We start from the raw sequence: 19354 nt of genomic DNA, 5'->3' as shown, positions 1-19354 counted from the left end.
ACATATTAAGTTTGATTTGAAAGCATCATGAAATAAGCTCAGGTGGCATCAAAATGTGAAAACTTTGGAGGGCGGTGAATACTGTTACGGATTTCAGAATCCGATCCGACGAATGCATACAAACATCCAGGTCATCAGATAGTTATTTCCCTAAATGCATGTCCAGGATAGACCTATCCCCTGGTGTCTGGTGGGATTCTAAATGTGATGCATTGAGAAGGGTAAAGAATAGATTCCCTCTCTTATGGAAAGCTCCTTTTTATACGCCTGATATATACAGTATATATCGGGGCATATTATCTGATACCGGTCGTCCGTCCGTCCGTCCGTCCGTTCCTGTCCGCACTCTAACTCCCAAAGTTTTCAACTTTCCCGTTTCATATTTGGTACATAGGTACAGACTGTGGAGACGGTGTGTCGCGACATACGTTCGTCATCTAAAGTGGTTGCCATGACAACCAGGATGCTGTTTTCCATGTAGTAGCACAATTCTGTATATACCTTCTTGTTCGGGCGTATATTGTGCTCACTTGAGCTCTTGTTCTCTTTACGACAGACACATTTATGCACGTGAGATAGCCGTTAGCCCAATGGAGGCTCGACACCCGCCTTTTTCCATCGACGTTGATACCCGTTTCTTTCACCGACGCCGAGACCTGCCTTTTTCCATCGATGTTTGACACCCCGTTCAGCAGCTCTATGGACGCTAACTGGCTCTTTTTCATATCGGATTGAACATTGAGGTGCTAATTGTTGTTGACATTTTATGAGCGCTTCACGATTTTGCTCGGTAATTCTGACAAATGGCTGCTTTTTGCCGTTCGTCCAGCACAACAGGCATAGCGTTGTGGGCCAGGAGTGATCACGGGACAGGCAGGTTGTCACGGCAACAATTCTCAAATGGGGAGGGGTGGACTTGGCTGGAGTCTGCCTATAAAAAGAGGATGAGAGGTCCGTTCTTGGCGGGTCAGTCGACAACGAGTCAGTTGGCATCAGTGAGTCGGTATCAGTCAGACGGCTTTACCAGTCAGTCGGAGTCCAATCAGTCAGACGGCTTTTCCAGTCAGTGAGTTGGTGTCAGTCAGACAACTTTGCAAATCAGTCGGAGTCCAGTCAGACGGCTTGCGGGTCAGTCGACAATGAGTCAGTTTGTGAGGGAGTTGGCATCAGTGAGTCAGCATTAGTCATACGACGAGGAGTCAGTCAGATGGCTTGAGGAGTCAGTCGGACCAGTCAGTTTGAGAGTCATTTGGTGACGGTCAGTTTTGCGACAGTCAGTCAGTCGGCACCAGTCAGCCAGTGAGTTGGTGACAGCCTCAGAGCCTTACAGTTTCTCACAATGCCTCAGCACTTCACAGTGCCTCACAGCTGTCCTTCGGTTGTGGCTCCTGCTGGTTCCTGGCGGTGGGTGACGCTCGGACCGTTAATGCTCCTTCTGCTCGAGACCTGCTCTTGGCATACCTGATTCTTGGTGTCCCTGGTTCAACGGACAAGCAACGGACAAGGCACACTCACACATTTCAGGACATTTATATTTGACGTACGACTTCTATTTGGTGAGTGAGATGATTTCTCTCCCCCCCCCCCCCTTTGAATGATCTGATGGGTACCCTTGTGTGTGTTCAATTGTTAAGTAAGTCATTCCCAGATAAGCATCTGCTCTTTGTCTCTTTTCCTATCAGTGCCTGATTAATTATTTATTTGCTTGCGACTATTTTGATTGATTTGAATTTACGAATTTTTACCAAACGGAAATAAAAAGTTCTTTTTATTTATTTATTTTCTTATTAATAAATTGCTTTGTTGATGTTCCAACCTGTCCGTGCTTGTCCTTTCCTTCCATTGATCCAGCATTGTCCAAACCTCGATAGACTGGGAGGTAATTACCACACAAATTGACCAATAATAGTCGGCACGCACCGGCGGTTAAACGCTCGGCCACCCAAATTAAGATCTTATCAAGATAAGATTGGTGCTTTGCTGAGGGCACGCTCCCCGTTCAGGAAACCACGTGACCTCGATTTAAACAGCATAATTAGATGGTGGACATTGGAACTCGTGGTTAACTGAGTGGCGTTCGTGGTTCTAAAGCAACCCGCCGTACCACAAAGTTAATTGTGAGCGGTGGCCCCAGGTCCGGCTCTTCCGAGGACAAGCGGAGATTAAACCCCCTCATAATACACTCGGTACCCGTGGCCACAACAATACTTTTGCAGACCACTGTAAATAACCCGACCCCCCCCCCCACATCTCCCTTGGGAAACGGCCGCCTGAAACAGGAGACAGCCGAACGTGCAAATTCATGGACAGACAGCTTTGCATTATGTCGTGGATTGACAACTATTTCACACAATTTAGATTTGAGCAAACACAAAATGCATTACGAGAGGTTATTCCATTTTTCTGCACAGGGAATTCAATAAAAGGGCTTCCTCCGATGAAGGGTTCACATCTGAAACATCAGCTTCTCCTTGCTTTTCATGGAAATTATCAAACTTCAATGAACATTTTGTTTAATTCAGAATGGAATCCAAAATGCATTGTTCTTCCTGTTCATTGAAATCGAATGATTTTCAGAGCTCTGGCTTCTCCACATTCCAGAAAAGGGAGGTGAAGCAACTTTGGGGTACCAACCCACAATGGAGAAGAAGAATTCACAGTGATCTGAAAATGTATTTTTTTGCCAGTGAGAAGAACGAAGGGATAACTAGGCTGTTGTAGAATTCACAATCGACTTGCATCTGCATTTGGAAGCTTGCACTTACATTTTGTTTTGTATACATAGTTAAGGCTTGTAGAAAAGCGTGCACACTGAACGGATCAGGACGTAACAGACAAAAACATGATGCAAAACACGCATGTATGGGATGGTCATGATGGCTTCAGAAGGAAACTCCAAGGAGGGAAACTGAAAAATTAGGAGGGGGGGATTTGGGTGAGGTTACCAAGAGGAGAAAAGATCATGGTTTTGGATTGGGGCGATCTGAGATGGTGGTGAACAGCTGTTTTGAAGACCTGGAGGGGAAAATGAGATTGAAGAGGATGTGGAAGTTGATTCCACAGGAGGAAAAGAAAGGAACAAATGAGTGGAGGTGAACAGTGATCTGCATTTTGGTAGTTCCACCAGAAAGGGGTTGATGGTGGACCATGTGATCCCTGCAGAAACCTGGGGGGAGAGGGGGGGGCGAGGGTGGACAAAGTACAGAAAGAGCAGAGGGTGCAAGACTAGAAAGGAGGTGGTGGAGGACAAAGCGACCACCGACCTGTCTGCAATGGTGAAGTGATAGGCCCATAGACTCAGCTTCATCGGAGGATATTCCAATAATCTTAAAAGGCATTGGTTTTCATAGCGTCAAGCTAAGCAAGATGTAAGGCAAGGGAGCCAAGCCAGAGGGAAGAGCAGTACTCCATCAAGATGTGTATGAAGGCCTTGTCGGTGGATATGAGTTCAGGTGTGCCAAGAAAGGGCTTTGTACGATGGAGGATGCCCAGTCGGCCACTGGCTTTGGAGGAAAACTTTGAAATGTGGTTTGACCAAGAAGGATCATGGCTTATCGTGAAACCCAATAGTTTTAATCACTGACCCTCCTTAAGAGAACTGTTAAAGAAGTAGATAAGAGGGTTTGCCAGACGGTCCTTTTGCAAAGAGATAGTGAGAGAATGTGTGTGGGGGATTTCTCAGGATTGAAAGACATATTCCAAGTGATTGACCAGAAACATTATGTTGTCAAGATCTGAAGAGAGGGAATAGGCTGCAGCCTGCCTTCCTGAAGGATGAGGGATGTCACGGCGGAGGGTGGAGTGATCAGAAAATATATAAAGGGGAGAGCAAGAGGCCACCCGAGGAAACCATGGGATGTGTTGCTGAGAGACGACCTCAGAGTTAAGGGCTTAACAAGAGGGCTAGCAATGGATTGTGCAGCCTGAAAAGCAGCCATTAGGTGAATCATGGCTTACACATGCAAGCATGGAAACGGCCATAGAATGATGATGATGTTTTCCACAGAGTCACAGAGATCATTAATGAAGATCAGGAATAGCATTCGGCCCAGAACACTGCCTTGGGGCACTCCAGCCTTGACAGGAAGAGGAGATCAAATTAAGGATTAAGCTGACGGATCAGAAGTAACAATATCTGGCAGAGGAGGATTAAAAATGAAGCATGCGCAGTCAAAAACGGAGGCATAAGCAACAATCTTGCACGAGTAGGACAGCCTTTACCAGGAACACAAATTTGATAATTCAACACAAGGTACGGTTTGGCGCAGAAAATTAGATGAAAACACGAGTAGCAACACAGGAATGAAAACAAAGCAGTAAAACACAATGTATCTGGTCCGGGAATCATAGCTTTCTTGAGCTGGAGGGAGGAACTCAGGAACTAACAACATACAGGAAGAAACCCAGATCCGGAAATAAAATTGGAGTCTAGAATTTTGCCTTTGTGCAAGTTAGTGTCAAACAGGAGAGATGATGAGATGAGATCGAACTTGAACGGTGTGATGTACAACTCAAGCTTAACGAAGAGAGAGTAGCTATCAATGATTCAAAATAACACAATGACCACAACATTACAATCAAGGGACACAATCCAAGAAAAGGTGAGAATTTTAATTTCCCACCCAGCAAAATCTGATCTCAGATGTTAAAGGAAATGTTCCAGGTTTAACATATTATGGTAAAGCAAACATCAGATAGTAGAGGTTTTGAGATTGATACTAAACGGAGTTGTAGAACGTAATTCCACAGCAAGTCATCCAAAGATGGTGTTGGCGAGGGCAATATTACGCAACTCGATCACAGGGTTTTTTTAATGGGTTTTGAGCAATTCATATGGCATGGTCTTGAACACACTTCTCATTTCACATGTTTAGATCGTCATAAACATGTTATGTCTTTGAAACCTATCACGTCCCAGTAATCTCACTTAATTTGTTATTTCCAAAATGTGTATTAGTGAAAGACTTTTCAAACATTGACTTTTTGTGTCTGATCAATCCTGAGTGAAGGCCAGAAATACAAAGTACAGAAAGATTTCTGGGTATTTTAGAAGGACATAATATCCCTGTCCATTGTCGATAAACAAGCCCATGTGGTTGAACGATATTTAGTGGATATTTTGTTCCGCAGAGTTTAGATCAAAATCATTTATTCAGCAAAAAAGAACAAGAAACAAACAAACAAACAATGTGTGGCTTACTTTGGAGCAGCTGAGCAGCTTTGCTGGACTCCTTGGGAGGAGAACCTTGTGGTTCCTCCTTTACATGCTTATTGCTCAAAGTATCTTGGGACGTCTGAAAATAACTTTGGAAAGTTTCCATCGTCCCCAGGTGAGCTTCACCTGTAAAACATTTAACAATTTGTTTCCTACCGAAGAAGGTATTTGTGTCATTAGAACCATCACAGAGAACATTATTATTTATATTATTATCGTTGTTCTTCAGACCTTTGACAAGCGAGGAAGAATCATCAACAAACTCGGACTCCACCTTTACCTCCACAATAAAATCTGGGAAAAAAAATACATCCAATTCAAACTCAACTTTAAATCATGAAACTTTTTTTGGGGATAGAATGTGGGGAAGAATGGGGGGGCAGGAGAGGATGCATGAGGTGGACAAAATATATAGAGAAGGAAAATCTCAGGAGGAAACACTGGAAATTGGGAAGGAGGAATTGTGGTGTGGTGGAGGTTAACGAGGGTAAAAAAAAATCATGGTTTTCCATTGGGGACAATCTGAGATGGTGGTGAACAGCGATCTTGAACAACTTGAGGGAAGAATGAGAATGAAGAGGATGTGGGGAAAAAGAAGAACAAATAAGTCATGGTACATTCAAAGTACACCACCCCCATGCCAAATAAATAAATAAATCCTCCAGCGCGCGACGCTGCCAGGGTGCCAATAATGCCGCCGTGCAGCACATGCAGAGACGGAATTGGGAGGGAGTGGTGTACTTTTGAGGTAAATATGTACAAATGATAAATCAAAAAAATCTTTATAGCCAAATCACTTGATCACTGTCATGTCCAAATATCAGCTTCCTTGCTCAAAAGGGTGCCTGAGATATTACCAGGATGAGATATAAAATAAATAATGAATAAATCGATAATAATAAAGTAATTAATCAATTAATTGATTAATCAAGAAATAAAAAAATAACAAATCCCAACAATAACCCACCAAGTTTCATCGAAATCGCCATTGTATTAACGGAGCACTGGACCGAACAGACATACATACAGACAGACAGACAGACAAACATATCGACGGAAATACTGATAATAAGGGTAGACGATATCGACTACCCAACAAATGGAGTGAAAACTGAGTACTCCCTTCAGCGCCCGGCAATGATGTTAAGCATCACCTGGATATGGCATTGGAAAGGAGCAGTGTACAATGAGTGGAGGTGAGCAGTGATCCTGGATTTAGGTAGTTTCACCAGAAGGGGGTTGATGGTGGACCGTGTGTGCTCTACAAAAACTTGGGGGGCAAATCACAGAAAGAGTAGACGGTGCAAGACCAGAAAGGAGGCGGTATAAGACAGAGAGATCATCGACCTGTTTGTGATGGCGAATTGATCGGCTTATACACTCGGCTTCATCGCGGGAAATTCCAACAATCTTAAAGGCCTCGGTTTCCACTATGTCAAGCTGAGAAAGATGTGAGGCAGGGGAGCCAAGCCAGAGGGGACAGCAGTACTCAATCAAGCTGTGGATGAAAGCCTTGTCGGTGGACAGGAATACAGGAGAAACATAGTCTGGCATTGAAGGAGGGGAAGCACACTCGACGATCACAGGAATTTACCCCAAGTGGATAGGCCCGAATCCTCGTGCCCGACAGAATCCAGCTTTTCATCTCGACGCTTTGCGGCTGCTTCTGCCACCGGAAGTAAAGACAGCGAATCTGCGTTGCTGCATTTTCAGTGAAAAGGCTGTTTGACTTCCATTGTGATCCCTTTGTCATGTGCTGGGGTTTGTACCGCTTGCTTAATGCACTGCACTTTACTGGATTGGGGAGATGAGCCGAAACCTCTGCAGCAACATCCACAAATCGAGTTCTCTGAGACACAAGTCTTTCTCTGATGGAGGGGACCTCGTGGTTCCAGGAGATTCGTAGACGTTGTGGAGGCTGACTCGGTAAAAGTAGCCCACGTCATAAACCAGTCGGCGAACCAACCATACCTTCGACGACGACAAACTCGGTCTCCTATGAGAAGGTCTTTACAATATGTACACACACAACATGGTGAATGAACCCCCTTCTTTTGCCTTCGATTATTTTTTCGTTAATGCTCGATTGCTTTGTTATAACTTTGATGACTTTGAAGCAACATGAACTACACAATACAACGATGTTAATTTAAATCACAGTTACTAAAACCTAGTTCACGTTTAATAAACCAGCGTCGTTAAGATTTGCCAAAATATAGCCGACACCATTCTGACCAAATTGAACGTAAAGGTGAAGGAGTTGTGCAATATGTTCATGCTGACATTAATTCCACATCAGTGTTTGAGAACTATGCACCCAACAATCTTGAAATCATGCGAGTCAAATTGATGTCAGCAGTGAATGTACTCCGAAAAACAATGATTTATGCTCGTGTTGTTTATATACCCCTTCGTTCCCTTTATGAACAGCATATTATTGATAATATCATACAGATGGTTGATTTCTGATAAATACTACGGACAATGCTGCTGTCTTCATCATGGGTGATTTTAACGATCTTTATACTGATGCGATTGAACAAGAAACGCTCATGACACGGACAGTCAACCAACCGACTCGAGGCAATGCATTATTGGACAATATTTCTACAAACATTCCGAGTCATTTTTGTGAGCCACTCGTTTGTGCTCCTATCACTAATGGGGACCACCGAGTTATTGTTGTCTCCCCCTAATGAGTCAATTCCACCCGTGGAATCGACAATGTTTGCTCTGCAACCTTTTCGTGACTCCTCCGAGTGAGCATTCGGTCAGTGGGTTACCCAGCATCAATGGAAAGAGCTAGAAACTCTTGACGATCCAAATGAAATAGTTAACATTTTTCACAATATTATCATGCGGCAATGTAAGCAACATTTTCCCAAGATCACCGTGAAGTGCAAAACTAAAGACAAAGGCTTAACAATGAAATACGATGCTCCATAGTGAAATGCAATGCCGCCTATAAGCATGGCAGAATTGATTTGTATCGGCAACTTCAAAACAAGGTTCAACAGGTCATTAAACATCCAAAGTCCACTTACTATAAAATAAAATTGAATGTCTGAAACAATCTGAGCCAGTAAAATGGCACCGACCGATACGGAACTTAGTTGGCGCTAAAAAGCAATCCTTAAAGTTCTTTAACAATAAGACATCTCTTAAAGTAGTCAATGAACTGAATTCTTATTTTGTGAGGAATTTGCACTGAATTATCTCCTTTGGTCATGTCAGTTTTACCTGCATATCTTCCCACTTCCCACCTGCATATCACCTCCACCAATGATTCAAGAACACAAAGTGTATGCTTGTCTTAAACACAATGCGTCAAAAGCGAGACATCCGACTGATATCCCCACTCGTCTTATTGAAGAGTTCACTTTGGAAGTGTCTAAACCTTTTGCCAGGATTTTCAATAAATGCTTACAGATCGGTTGTTTTCCCGAGAAATGGAGGAATGCCTCTGTCTGTGCCATACCAAAGGTTGCAAAGGTAAATTAATACAATCAGCTTCAACCAATATCTGTTACTTCCGTTTTTGCAAGGGTGTTTGAGAGCTTTCTTTCTGACTGGCTAATGGCAGATCTCAGACCCCGCATAGACCATTCCCAATATGCCAACATGAGAGGGAGCTGCATCAATCATTATCTCGTGAGCCTGCTCGATGCCATCTATCGTTATATTGACAAGCAAGGTTGATATGTGAATCTATGTACGGTCGATTTTACAAAGGCATTTGACTTTATTAATCAGACCAAGGCCGTTTAAAAGTTTATCCGGCTCGGCGTAGATGCCTCCAATCTGCCGACAGTCTGTAGTTTCCTCTCAAACTGTTTATTATCAAGAGAAAATGTTGAACTTGTTTAATCTCACATGTACAGTTTCACAAAGGATGAAGTTGGACCTCATCACATTTCTTGTGATGGTCAACAACGCAGCATTGTCTCGACAGTATCGATGGAAATATGTGGATGACTTGAGCTTGTTGGAATTGATTCCCAAGTTTCAGCAGAGCTGAATGCAAGTGCATGATGATGCACCAAGTGAATGGTGTCGGATCAATGATTTCAGACCTAAGCCAGAAAAATGTAAAGTTGTGCAGATACAATTTTTGAAGAATCCCCCTCTGGGAGTGCAGTTGTGTGTTGATAATATCCGTGTGGAGAGGGTTATCTCGTCGTTACTTCTTGGGAACGTAATATAAGCAGACCTAAAGTGGAATAGCCTGGTTCAACTCATGGTACTGTATTTCGTGCTGCTCGTTGGTCGTACATAGTAAGTGTCCTTACGAAAACTGGAGCGAGTGTTGGCAATTTGGTTACCATCTATAAAGTACTGTATACATTTGCCCACTACTCGAATTTGGATCACCTGTCTGGGGATATACTCTGACCACTGCTCAGAAAGATGACTTACAGCGTGTCCAGAAGCATTCCCTCCATTGCATCGCATATCCACACATCCTGCCATACAAACAGCAACTTTATTAGTACGACATCCCTTCTCTCAGTGAACGGAGAGATGAGCTCCTGCTTCACTTTGGAAACAGTCTATTTAAGGTCTAAACGCCAGCGTGACATCATCCCCCCACCCGCCAGTCTGAATCCCATTCTTCCATCCAATTCAGAAATGCTAAATCTTTGGACATACTAATTCTGTAGAACACAAAGATATAAACAATCGATGATTCTAACCATGACTGCCATGCTCAATTCCAAGATTTGAATGTAGTACAGGGTGGTGCAGAGCCGACTGACACATTTGGATATGCGATCATTTTTTTTCAACAGCAAGAGAGGGAGGAAATGAAACACATGAGGTTAATGTTCAAAGCTTGCAATTTTATTATATATGGTAGATAACATCAGGAAGGTGGCCTCCACCAGTTGCAGTGCATTGTCTTAGACGCTCTACAAAATTATCAAAAACTCGGCACAACAGATTTTGATTTTGATTGATGATAGCAATTTCAGCTTGAATTTCACATTTCAGCTCCGGTGTTGTGTGTGGATGATTCCTGTGTACACATTCTTTGAGATATCCCCATAAGAAGAAGTCTGGGACCGTGAGGTCAGGGGAATGTGCTGACCAGGGGATGGCTCCAAAATGTGAAATAACCTGATGGAAGACATTGCGGACCACGTCCACACTGTGTCCGGCAGTGTGTGCTGTGGCTTCATCTTGTTGGAAGTAGAGGTTGTTGGGATCAACACCAAGTGCTTCCAACTGCAGAAGCAAGAAGTTTTGCAGCAGCGCTACGTACCGCTCAGAATTAACTGTAATGGCTTCCTCATTATCATTTTCAAAGAAAAATGGTCCCACAACTCCAAAAGTTCCCACCGCACACCATACTGTCACTTTAGGCGAATGCAGTGGTTGCTCGAGCAATTCTCAAGGATCCAATGGTGTCCAATAGTGCATATTTTGTTGATTCACAAAACCTGTTACATGAAAATGCACTTCGTCGCTCATTAAATCAAGGTTCAAAACATCAGGGTCTCCATTGATGATTCTGAGCTTCGTGTTACAACATTCCACTCGAGACACCTTTTCAGGAGGAAAAAAGCTTCTGGACTATCTGCATCTTGTTGGGGTGAAACTTGATATCCTGCAAGATTCGTCCCAAACTCCTCCTGGATATGCCTAGGATGCGTGCTTGTTGCCGAGCAGAGCGACGTGGACTTTGCTGAAAAGATTCCTTCACTCTTTGAACATTTTCTTCAGTACGCACAGTTCTTGGAGCACCATGAGCTATGTCTGTCACACTGCCAGTATCTTCAAACTTGCGTACCCAGGCCAAAATTGCGTTGCGTGATGGAATTGGGCGATGCCTCGGAATATTAAACTGCTGCCGCAAACGACGGTGTGTCTGAATGATGGACTTCGTTTCGGAATAAAAACGAACGCCTGCAATTCTGTGCGCTACACTCCACCTCTCCATTGTGCCTGAAAAAAAAAACAAGAAAAACAAAAATTAAAATGGAATCAAATCCTCTCTTGCTTGGCGTGCAACCACACCCCCTAAACCCCACCCCCCGGACAGGAGAGCGGTCTGAAATGTGTCAGTCGGCTCTGCACCACCCTGTATAATAGACATGATGACTCACAATAATGTATCCTTAAATGTCCATGCCCTCTTCTGTTTCGTATTTTTATTTTTTCCAATGCTTCTTCATGAAATACATTACATTGTCATCTGAAATGTTTCCTTATTTCTGGCTAAGTTGCATTTATTTTGATGCATAATATACATATTAATGTAATTTTATATGATTAATACTTCTATACATTTACGAATATCCAATAAACCGAAATTAATGAATATATATGTATAGAGTATAGAGCGTTCCCGATAAATGAGTATGGAGTGATAAGTTACTGGAGCATGGAATGAACGTATTGGAAAGGGTGTTGGAGAAGAGGATAAGGAAGAGAGTGAAAATTGATGAAATGCTGTTTGGATTTATGCCAGGAAGAGGAACGACAGATGCGATTTTTATTGCAAGGCAGTTGCAGAAGAAGTACATGGAGAAGAGGAAGAAGTTGTTTCTTGGGTTTGTTGATTTGGAGAAAGCATTCAATAAGGTTCCACACAAAGTAGTGGCATGAGCATTGAGGAAGTTAGGATTGGAGGAATGCTTGATCAGAGTAGTGATGGCAATGTATGAGAGAGCGTGCACAGCCGTAAGGACGAAGGATGGGAACAGTGGTAAGTTTGAGGTGAAGGTGAAAATGCATCAGTGGTCGGTACAAAGTCCACTGCTATTTGTAGTTGCAATGGAGGTGCTGGCTTGGAGCGTAACGGAGGGCTTACCGTGAGATTTGTTGTATGCAGACGATTTGCTGTTGATTGCGGAGAGTAAGGATGGACTGAAGGAGAAGATGAATAAGTGGAAGGAATGTATGAAGGTGAATATCAGAAAGATGAAGGTGATAGTGAGTGGTAAAACATGTGGTGAGGTGGAAAGGACTGGGAAGTGGCCGTGTGCTGTGTGCAGGAAGGGTGTCAGAGTGAATGCCATTCATTGTACAATGTATGCTGAGTGGGTTCATCGAAAATGTAGTGGTGTGAGAGGGTCATTAACCAGTGTGGTAGCTACATTCAAGTGCAAGGTGTTCATCGAGGGAATTGCAGATGGAGGAAATGTTGAGTTGGATCTTGCAAACGGCAGGAAGTTGGAAGGTGTAAAAACATTTTGCTACCTCGGAGACATGCTGAATGGAGAAGGTGGATCAGACTCGGCGACTTTCTGGAGTGAGATGTGCATGGAAGAAGTTTCGGGAACTGAGCAGCGTGTTGACGAGGAGGGGAGTATCGTTGAAGTTGAAGGGAAAGGTATATGCCACAATGTAAGACGTGCTATGATTTATGGCAGCGAAACGTGGGTAATCAACGTAGAGCAGCAACGAAGGCTGGAAATTGTGGAAATGCAAATTGTTCAGTGGATGTGTGGAATATCATTGAGAGAGAGGAAGACAAATGATGAATTGTGGAAGATGATGGGAATAGAGTCTGTGATGGAGATTGTGAAGAGAAACAGGTTGAGATGGTTGGGTCATGTGTTGAGGAAGGATGAAAGTGACTGGGTGAGAGGAGTGCTGGAAATGAATGTGGAAGGAAGTCGAGGATGGGGAAGACCAAGAAAGACTTGGCTAAAGGTGGTGGAAGAAGAAATGCGGGTAAGGCAGTTAACAAAGTGAGATGCAGAAAATAGGGCAAAGTGGAGAAGATCGTCATGGGGCCCACAAGGTTAACCCCCGCTCTAGCAGAGAAAATGTCCTTAAAAATGCCTGATATAGATATATATATATATATATATATATATATATATATATATATATATATATATATATATATATATATATATATATGTAGTCTTTATACATGTGTGTGTACACGTACTGTATATGTGTGCAAGTGTGTGCGTGTGAAAGTTGTTGTTATTGGCTGATACCTCCACATGTGGGTGGCTTTCACGAGATAAAACAGAGACCTACCAGGTTTTTTCTGTTGTTTTTTTTTTGGAGTGAACAAAATGTTTTTGTTGCTTGTTTTTTCGGCAAGGGGAAGAGGATTAAGCTGATGGATCAACAAGTAACAATACCTGGCAGTGGAGGAGTGAAAATGAAGTATGTGCGGTCAAAAACGGAGACAGAAGCAACAATCGTACATGAGTTGGACAGACTTTACCAGGAACACAAATTTGACAATTTAACACAACAAGGTACAGTTTGGCACAGAAAATTGGACGAAAACAAGACCAACAACACGGGATGAAAATAAAACAGAAAACACAAAGTATCTGGTCCGGGTAACTTGGCTTTGTTGAGCTGGAAGGAGGAACTCATGAACCAGAAACACACAAGGAGCAACCCGGATCCAGGAATAAAATTGGAAAGAATGCTGTAATCGTGCAAGCTGGTGTCCAATAGGAGAGATGATGAGATGAGATTGAACTTGAATGGAGTGATAACAACTCAAGCTTTCCTCAGAGAGTGGTGACCAATGATTCAAAATTAACACAATGACCACAAGATTACAAACAAGGGACACAATCCAAGAAATAGTGTGGATTTTCACTTCCCACCCAGCAAAACCTGATCTCAGATGTTAAAGGAAATGCTCCAGGCTTAACACATTGCGGTAAAGGAAGCCTCAGATAGTAGAGCTTTTGAGATCGATACAAAACTGAGCGGCAAGACATAATTCCACAGTACTGTAAGTCATTCGGAGATAGTGTCGGCGAGGGCAATATTGCAGAACTCAATCACGGGCTTTTTAATGGCCTGCAAGCGATTTGTGCAGCGTGATGCAATGATCTTGAATACACCTCTCATTTCACACGTTTACATCATCACAAACTTGTCTTTCACACCTGTCAAGTCCCAGTAATCTGACTTGATGTGGTGTTTCTTTCAAAACTATTTCCAAACTCTGTAAAGATGAAACAGAGACTTTTCAAACGTTGCCTTTACGTGTCTGATCAATCCTGTGTAAAAAGCCAGAAATACAAAGTAAAGAAAGATTTCTGTTTATTTTAGAAGCAACTAATAACCCTGTCCAGTGTAGATAAACAAGGCCACTTGGTTGACATATTTAATCGGATATTTTGTTTTCCGCAGAGTTTGGATAAAAATCATTTTTTCAGTGAAGAGAACAAAAAAAACAAGTAAACGATGTGTAGCTTACTTTGGAGCGGCTGGGCAGCTTTACTGGACTCCTTGAGAGGAGAACCACATGGTTCCTCCTTTACATGATCATTGCTCAAAGCATCTTGGGATGTCTGAAAATAACTTTGGAAAGATTCCATCGTCCCCGGATGAGCTTCACCTGAAAACCATTTGAGAAGTTGTTTCTTACCCGGGAAGACATTTACTGTATGTTATTAGAACCATCACTCGAAGATTATTACTTATATTATTATTGTTGCTGTTCAGACCTTTGACAAGCGAGGAAGAATCATCAATGAACTCGGACTCCACCTTTACTTTCACAATAATATCTGAAAATAAAAAAACATCACATTCAAACTCAACTTTAAATAACCTTTTTTCTTATTTTTTTATACATAGTCGAGGCCAATCCACCTTTTTCACTCCCGCAATCCTCCTGACCCAGTTGTTCTTACAAACCTGCAGCCTCTGTTGTTGTCTCTCCGTCAGTGCTACAGTCTCCAGACCGTAAAGGTGGGTCTGCGTTACACAAGACATCAGAACCTTCCGTTTCAATTTCCTTAGTAATTAAATAATACAGAGGAATGGTTAAATAACACATCATTATAATGGTCAACATTCCGTATTTAGAGATTCGCATCATAAACACATAATCACAGGTGATCTTAGAATCGTGAAATCCATTCAGCAACAAACTTCCAAAAATAGGTGCAAATTACAGAAACTACACAGGAAAACAAAACAGAAACAAACACAGCCCCAATGATTGCAAAGAAAGACATAGGAGCAACACCCCTGGGTGCTCACCTGGTAGTGGCTGGATAAGATAACCAGGGAACTAGTGGTAGGAAGAGATGACCCACAAAATATGTAACGGAGAAGAAAGTAAATACCTATGGATTGTTTTTAATGCCGTGAAGAAACTTTGGGACATCACGGGTGATGAAGGTCGTGGTCAAGTTTCATTGGAATTGTTTGTGTCATTTCTGAGAAGAAAGAAAATACCTTTTTAGGGGGTCAACCCCTCTGTAAACTCCCTTCGTTGACCCCCTCAGACCCTGATCTTTTTAATTGCATGAACAAACTTTGGTACATACACAGTGATGAATGTTGTGGTAAAGTTTCGTTCAAATTGTATGTGTAGTTTCAGAGAAGAGGTTGCAAGGATTTGTGGACGGACCGACGGACAGACGGACGACGTGCCATCCCACAAGCTCCACGGAGCTGCGTTCCAGGTGAACTAAAAGGAAAGACGCCACGCAGAGCACGCACGATACTTGTGCGATCCCGAAAACAAATTTGACCTTAAAAATAATTGGTGGTTGAATTCAGTTCCAGGAGATGCAAATCCTCTTCAAATTTCAAGTCAATCGGATAAAAATTTATGGAAGTTGTCAACCTTCGGGCTACGTTGACCTTTTGACATCAAAATCAAGAAGCTTCTTGCCTATGATCAACTCCACGATGTGGTGAAGTTTCGTGAAGGTCGGTTTAAAATTGTGACCTGTAAGAGATAGACAGACAGACAGACAAGCCGGTAGGCAGACATGGGTAGTCGCCTACCCAATAGAACCTGACGCGATGGGCCCGTTTGATGGGGAATGACCTGAGGATTAAGCACAAGAAAATTCATGACAGGGTTTCCACTTATTTTGAGATGTCTTTTTTAAGGACTTTTAAGGGCTAAAATAACCCCTTTTTAAGGACCACATCTTAGAAATTCCAGAGGTAAATTGAGGGTAAATAGAAATTCCAATAAAATATCATTTTTAGCCACGTCTCGCATCGTGAACGTGGCTCTAAGAGAGCTCGGCGTTGTTGTTGTTCTTCTTCTTCTTCTTGTTCTTCTTCTTCTTCTTCTTCTTCTTCTTCTTCTTCTTCTTCTTCTTCTGACAAAACCTTTTAGGACTCGGCTCTTTTATATACAGGATCCGGATCTCCTTAAATACTAAACACCTGTACACATCCTCGCATTAAGGGTGCCTTTTGAGAGCGTCTATCATGAACTTTTAAATATATTCGGACATTTGCCTTAAAGTTTCGAAAAGTTCACGTTACTATTTAAAGATTATTCCATTTAATGTATTGTAATTTCGTAAATACACTTTATTTCGTAAATACTTAAATACATTATGACGGGTCTCGCTATTGGCTTAACCAAGGCATGTGACGAAATATCGGAAGTTGTTGTTGTTTTTTTTCTTCTTCTTCTTCCACTTCTTCTTCTTCTGGTGAAGACAAAACCTTTAGGACGTGGCTCTTGGACACATTTGTCCTTGTTTAGAATACTAGTGCGAGGAAAATGAAACACCCTTCACCAAATAACAGGAAAATCTGATTTTTTTTGACTTTTGAACATTTTCCTGAAATTTAAGGACATTTAAGTACTTAAATCGTACAACTCAGAAATGTTGGGCTTTTATGGGGTTTAAGGACCCGTACGAACCTAGCATGATTCTAGCTTCAAGGGTTAATGCTGCAGATTGTTTTTTTTGTTAAAATACCCCCACATTTAGTGGTTTTTCAGCCGTTGCTAGGCAACGGAGGGGTCCATAGCAACAGTTCTTTCTCACACATAACTAGGACATACCATGAACCTACCATACCAGTTTCATGTATATCTGACTCATCATCTCTGAGATATAACGAACTTCGTTTTTTTATTGTTTTTGACCAGGGTTCATTCAAAGTCTATCTTCTCTGACAGTTTTCATAGGATTCGGCTGGAAATTTTTGACAATATGGCTGAATGTACTGCCCACAATCGCTCGTGGCCCGATTTTTTATTTTCGAAAAAATAATTTTTTTATGATTTTTCAAAAATTTTAAAGTTTCGTTGCTAGGCAATGGTGGTGTCCATAGCAACGATTCTCATTTGCACAGAACTAGGTCATGGTATGAACCTACCAACCAAGTTTCATCAAAATCGCCATTGTATTAACAGAGCACTGGACTGAACAGAGGGACAGACAAACATATTGACGGAAAAACTGATAATAAGGGAAGAACAAATTTCAAAAAAAAAATTTCAATTTGTTTTTTTTTTCGACTGGATTGACTACCCAACAGACAAGCCGGTTGGTGACATGGGTGGTCGCTACATAATTGCATACTAGTCATACAGTTTTTGACGGATCGGGCTGAAAATTTTTGACAAAGAGGTTGATTATCGTGCGCATAAAAGCACGGAAGCCGATTTTTTATTTTCGAAAAAAATATATATAAAAATATTTTTCGGATTTTTTCAAAAATTTCAAAGTCCTGTTGCGAGGCAACGGTGACATCCATAGCAACAGTGCTCAAAAGCATACAACTCGATCCTAGTATGAACCTACCAGTCAAGTTTCATCAAAATCGGTTGACTCCTCTGGCCTCCACAGCTGTCCATTACATACAAACAAACAGACAGAAAACCTGAGACTAAGGGTAGTCTGGCGACCACTCAACAAACGCACAACACCAACCAATATACTTGAAAATATTATATTTCGCAATCAACAAACTCTCCGCACCGAAGATCATGAAGGATTCCTCAGGTGTCGAGGTGATAATAACAAAGATAAAGGAGGGAGTAGTTTTGTAGATTCCGAGGGGAGAGGGAGACACGATGGAACTTCTCTCACAACTCGTCGATTAACGAATCTGCTCTCAAGAATCCAAATCACCGTCCGAACTCCGATTACAACGAACGGAATCGCTTCACCGGCTCAGGACGTCGACACGATCGTGGGATTCCTCACAGAAATTATATAATTTATTTAAATAGAGAACAGCACGTACCGTGACCCGACTCGTGACCCTCGGGTGGAGCGATCCTGGACCCGCAGTCCGTGTGAGAACCTTCCGGACCGAGCACGTTCCTTCCATCCGAGATACTCGTGGATCCCGGAGGGTTCTCTCTGCGCTTCTCACACGAGAAATCTCGATTCATGACGTACAGTACAGTGTAGTCCAACAACAACGTGTGAGTGAAGACAGTGCACTGAAGCAATCCCTGAAAGAGAGTTCATTCATCAATTCCAATCCGCAGATTCGCCACAGTTCGAGGCTAACTGCTCCTGCAAGAGGGGGAAGAAAAATCTGTCTGTCTGTCTGTTTGTCTTCTATGCACGGGCACATTTTTTAAATGACAAACTCCAAACTCGAGGAACAAATACAACTTTGTGTGCGGGGTGACATCGGCTATGTGGCCACAGCCTCACGCTGAGCTGTGGGGGTCACGGAGGGTTCAATTCTCGATGTAAATGTGGCCCGTGTAGCGCCACCTCGTGGTGTTGACAGCGGGTTTTACAATCCCCAAATGTCCTTTGGCTACAAAGTGTGACCTATTCACGTTTGTCTTCCCTCACAATTTCGAATTTCAAATCTATATTCAGAAAAATAGGGACAAATGGGTGCTCACCTGGTGGAATGATGATACTGCGGAGGAAGTCAACGTGGGACGGCATCGGCAAAATGTACCAATGAACCAAAGTTAGAGCAAATACCTATTACCTCCACCACCGAAGGTGAAGGAGGTCATGTTTTCACCCCTTAATGTCTGTCTGTTTGTTTGTTAGTTGCAAAATCGAAGATTTTTCAAGTTTATTGGTTGGTCGATTTTGTTGTTCTGTCTGTCTGTCTGTCTGTTTGTTTGTCGCATACAGGTCACAATTTTCAACCAATTTTCATGAAACTTCACCTGGTAGAGTTTGGCATCAGGAAGGAGCCTATTGTTTTTGAGGTCAACGGAGACTAAAAGGTCAATATAGGCCCAAGGTCAACAATTTAGGTGAGATTTCTAAAATCCTCAATTTTCATCCGATTGACTTGAAGTTTGAAGAGGATTTCTATTTCAGGTCACTGAATTCAAGTAGCCAATTATTTTTGAGTTCAACATGGACCAAAAGGTCAATATAGGCCAAAGGTCAACAACTAAGGCTGTATTTCTAAAATCCTCAATTTTCATCCGATTGACTAGAAATT

The 19354-nt window shown here is 42.3% G+C and overlaps 1 protein-coding gene and 1 pseudogene across 1 annotated transcript in view; one reads left to right on the top strand and one right to left on the bottom strand.

Moving 5' to 3' along the window:
• Positions 1 to 19354, bottom strand: part of LOC147009334 (uncharacterized) — a 67240-nt gene that overhangs the window by 7183 nt on the left and 40703 nt on the right. The window contains exons 6-11 of the mRNA XM_085861179.1: positions 18170 to 18392; positions 14849 to 14908; positions 14656 to 14718; positions 14406 to 14546; positions 5447 to 5509; positions 5201 to 5341 (exon numbers count right to left, since the gene is read on the bottom strand). Of these exons, the coding sequence (XP_085717305.1) occupies positions 5201 to 5341; positions 5447 to 5509; positions 14406 to 14546; positions 14656 to 14718; positions 14849 to 14908; positions 18170 to 18392 (691 nt within the window). The remainder of the gene's footprint in view (positions 1 to 5200; positions 5342 to 5446; positions 5510 to 14405; positions 14547 to 14655; positions 14719 to 14848; positions 14909 to 18169; positions 18393 to 19354) is intronic.
• LOC147009335 (uncharacterized) lies at positions 11606 to 12970 on the top strand (annotated as a pseudogene).

The sequence above is a fragment of the Eptatretus burgeri genome, chromosome 17 (genome assembly GCF_056783735.1).
Source record: "Eptatretus burgeri isolate ZD-2024b chromosome 17, Ebu_testis_v1, whole genome shotgun sequence".
Lineage (NCBI taxonomy): Eukaryota > Metazoa > Chordata > Myxini > Myxiniformes > Myxinidae > Eptatretus > Eptatretus burgeri.
The sequence above is the reverse complement of the archived record's forward strand: the minus strand, read 5'-3'. Positions and strand labels throughout refer to the sequence as shown.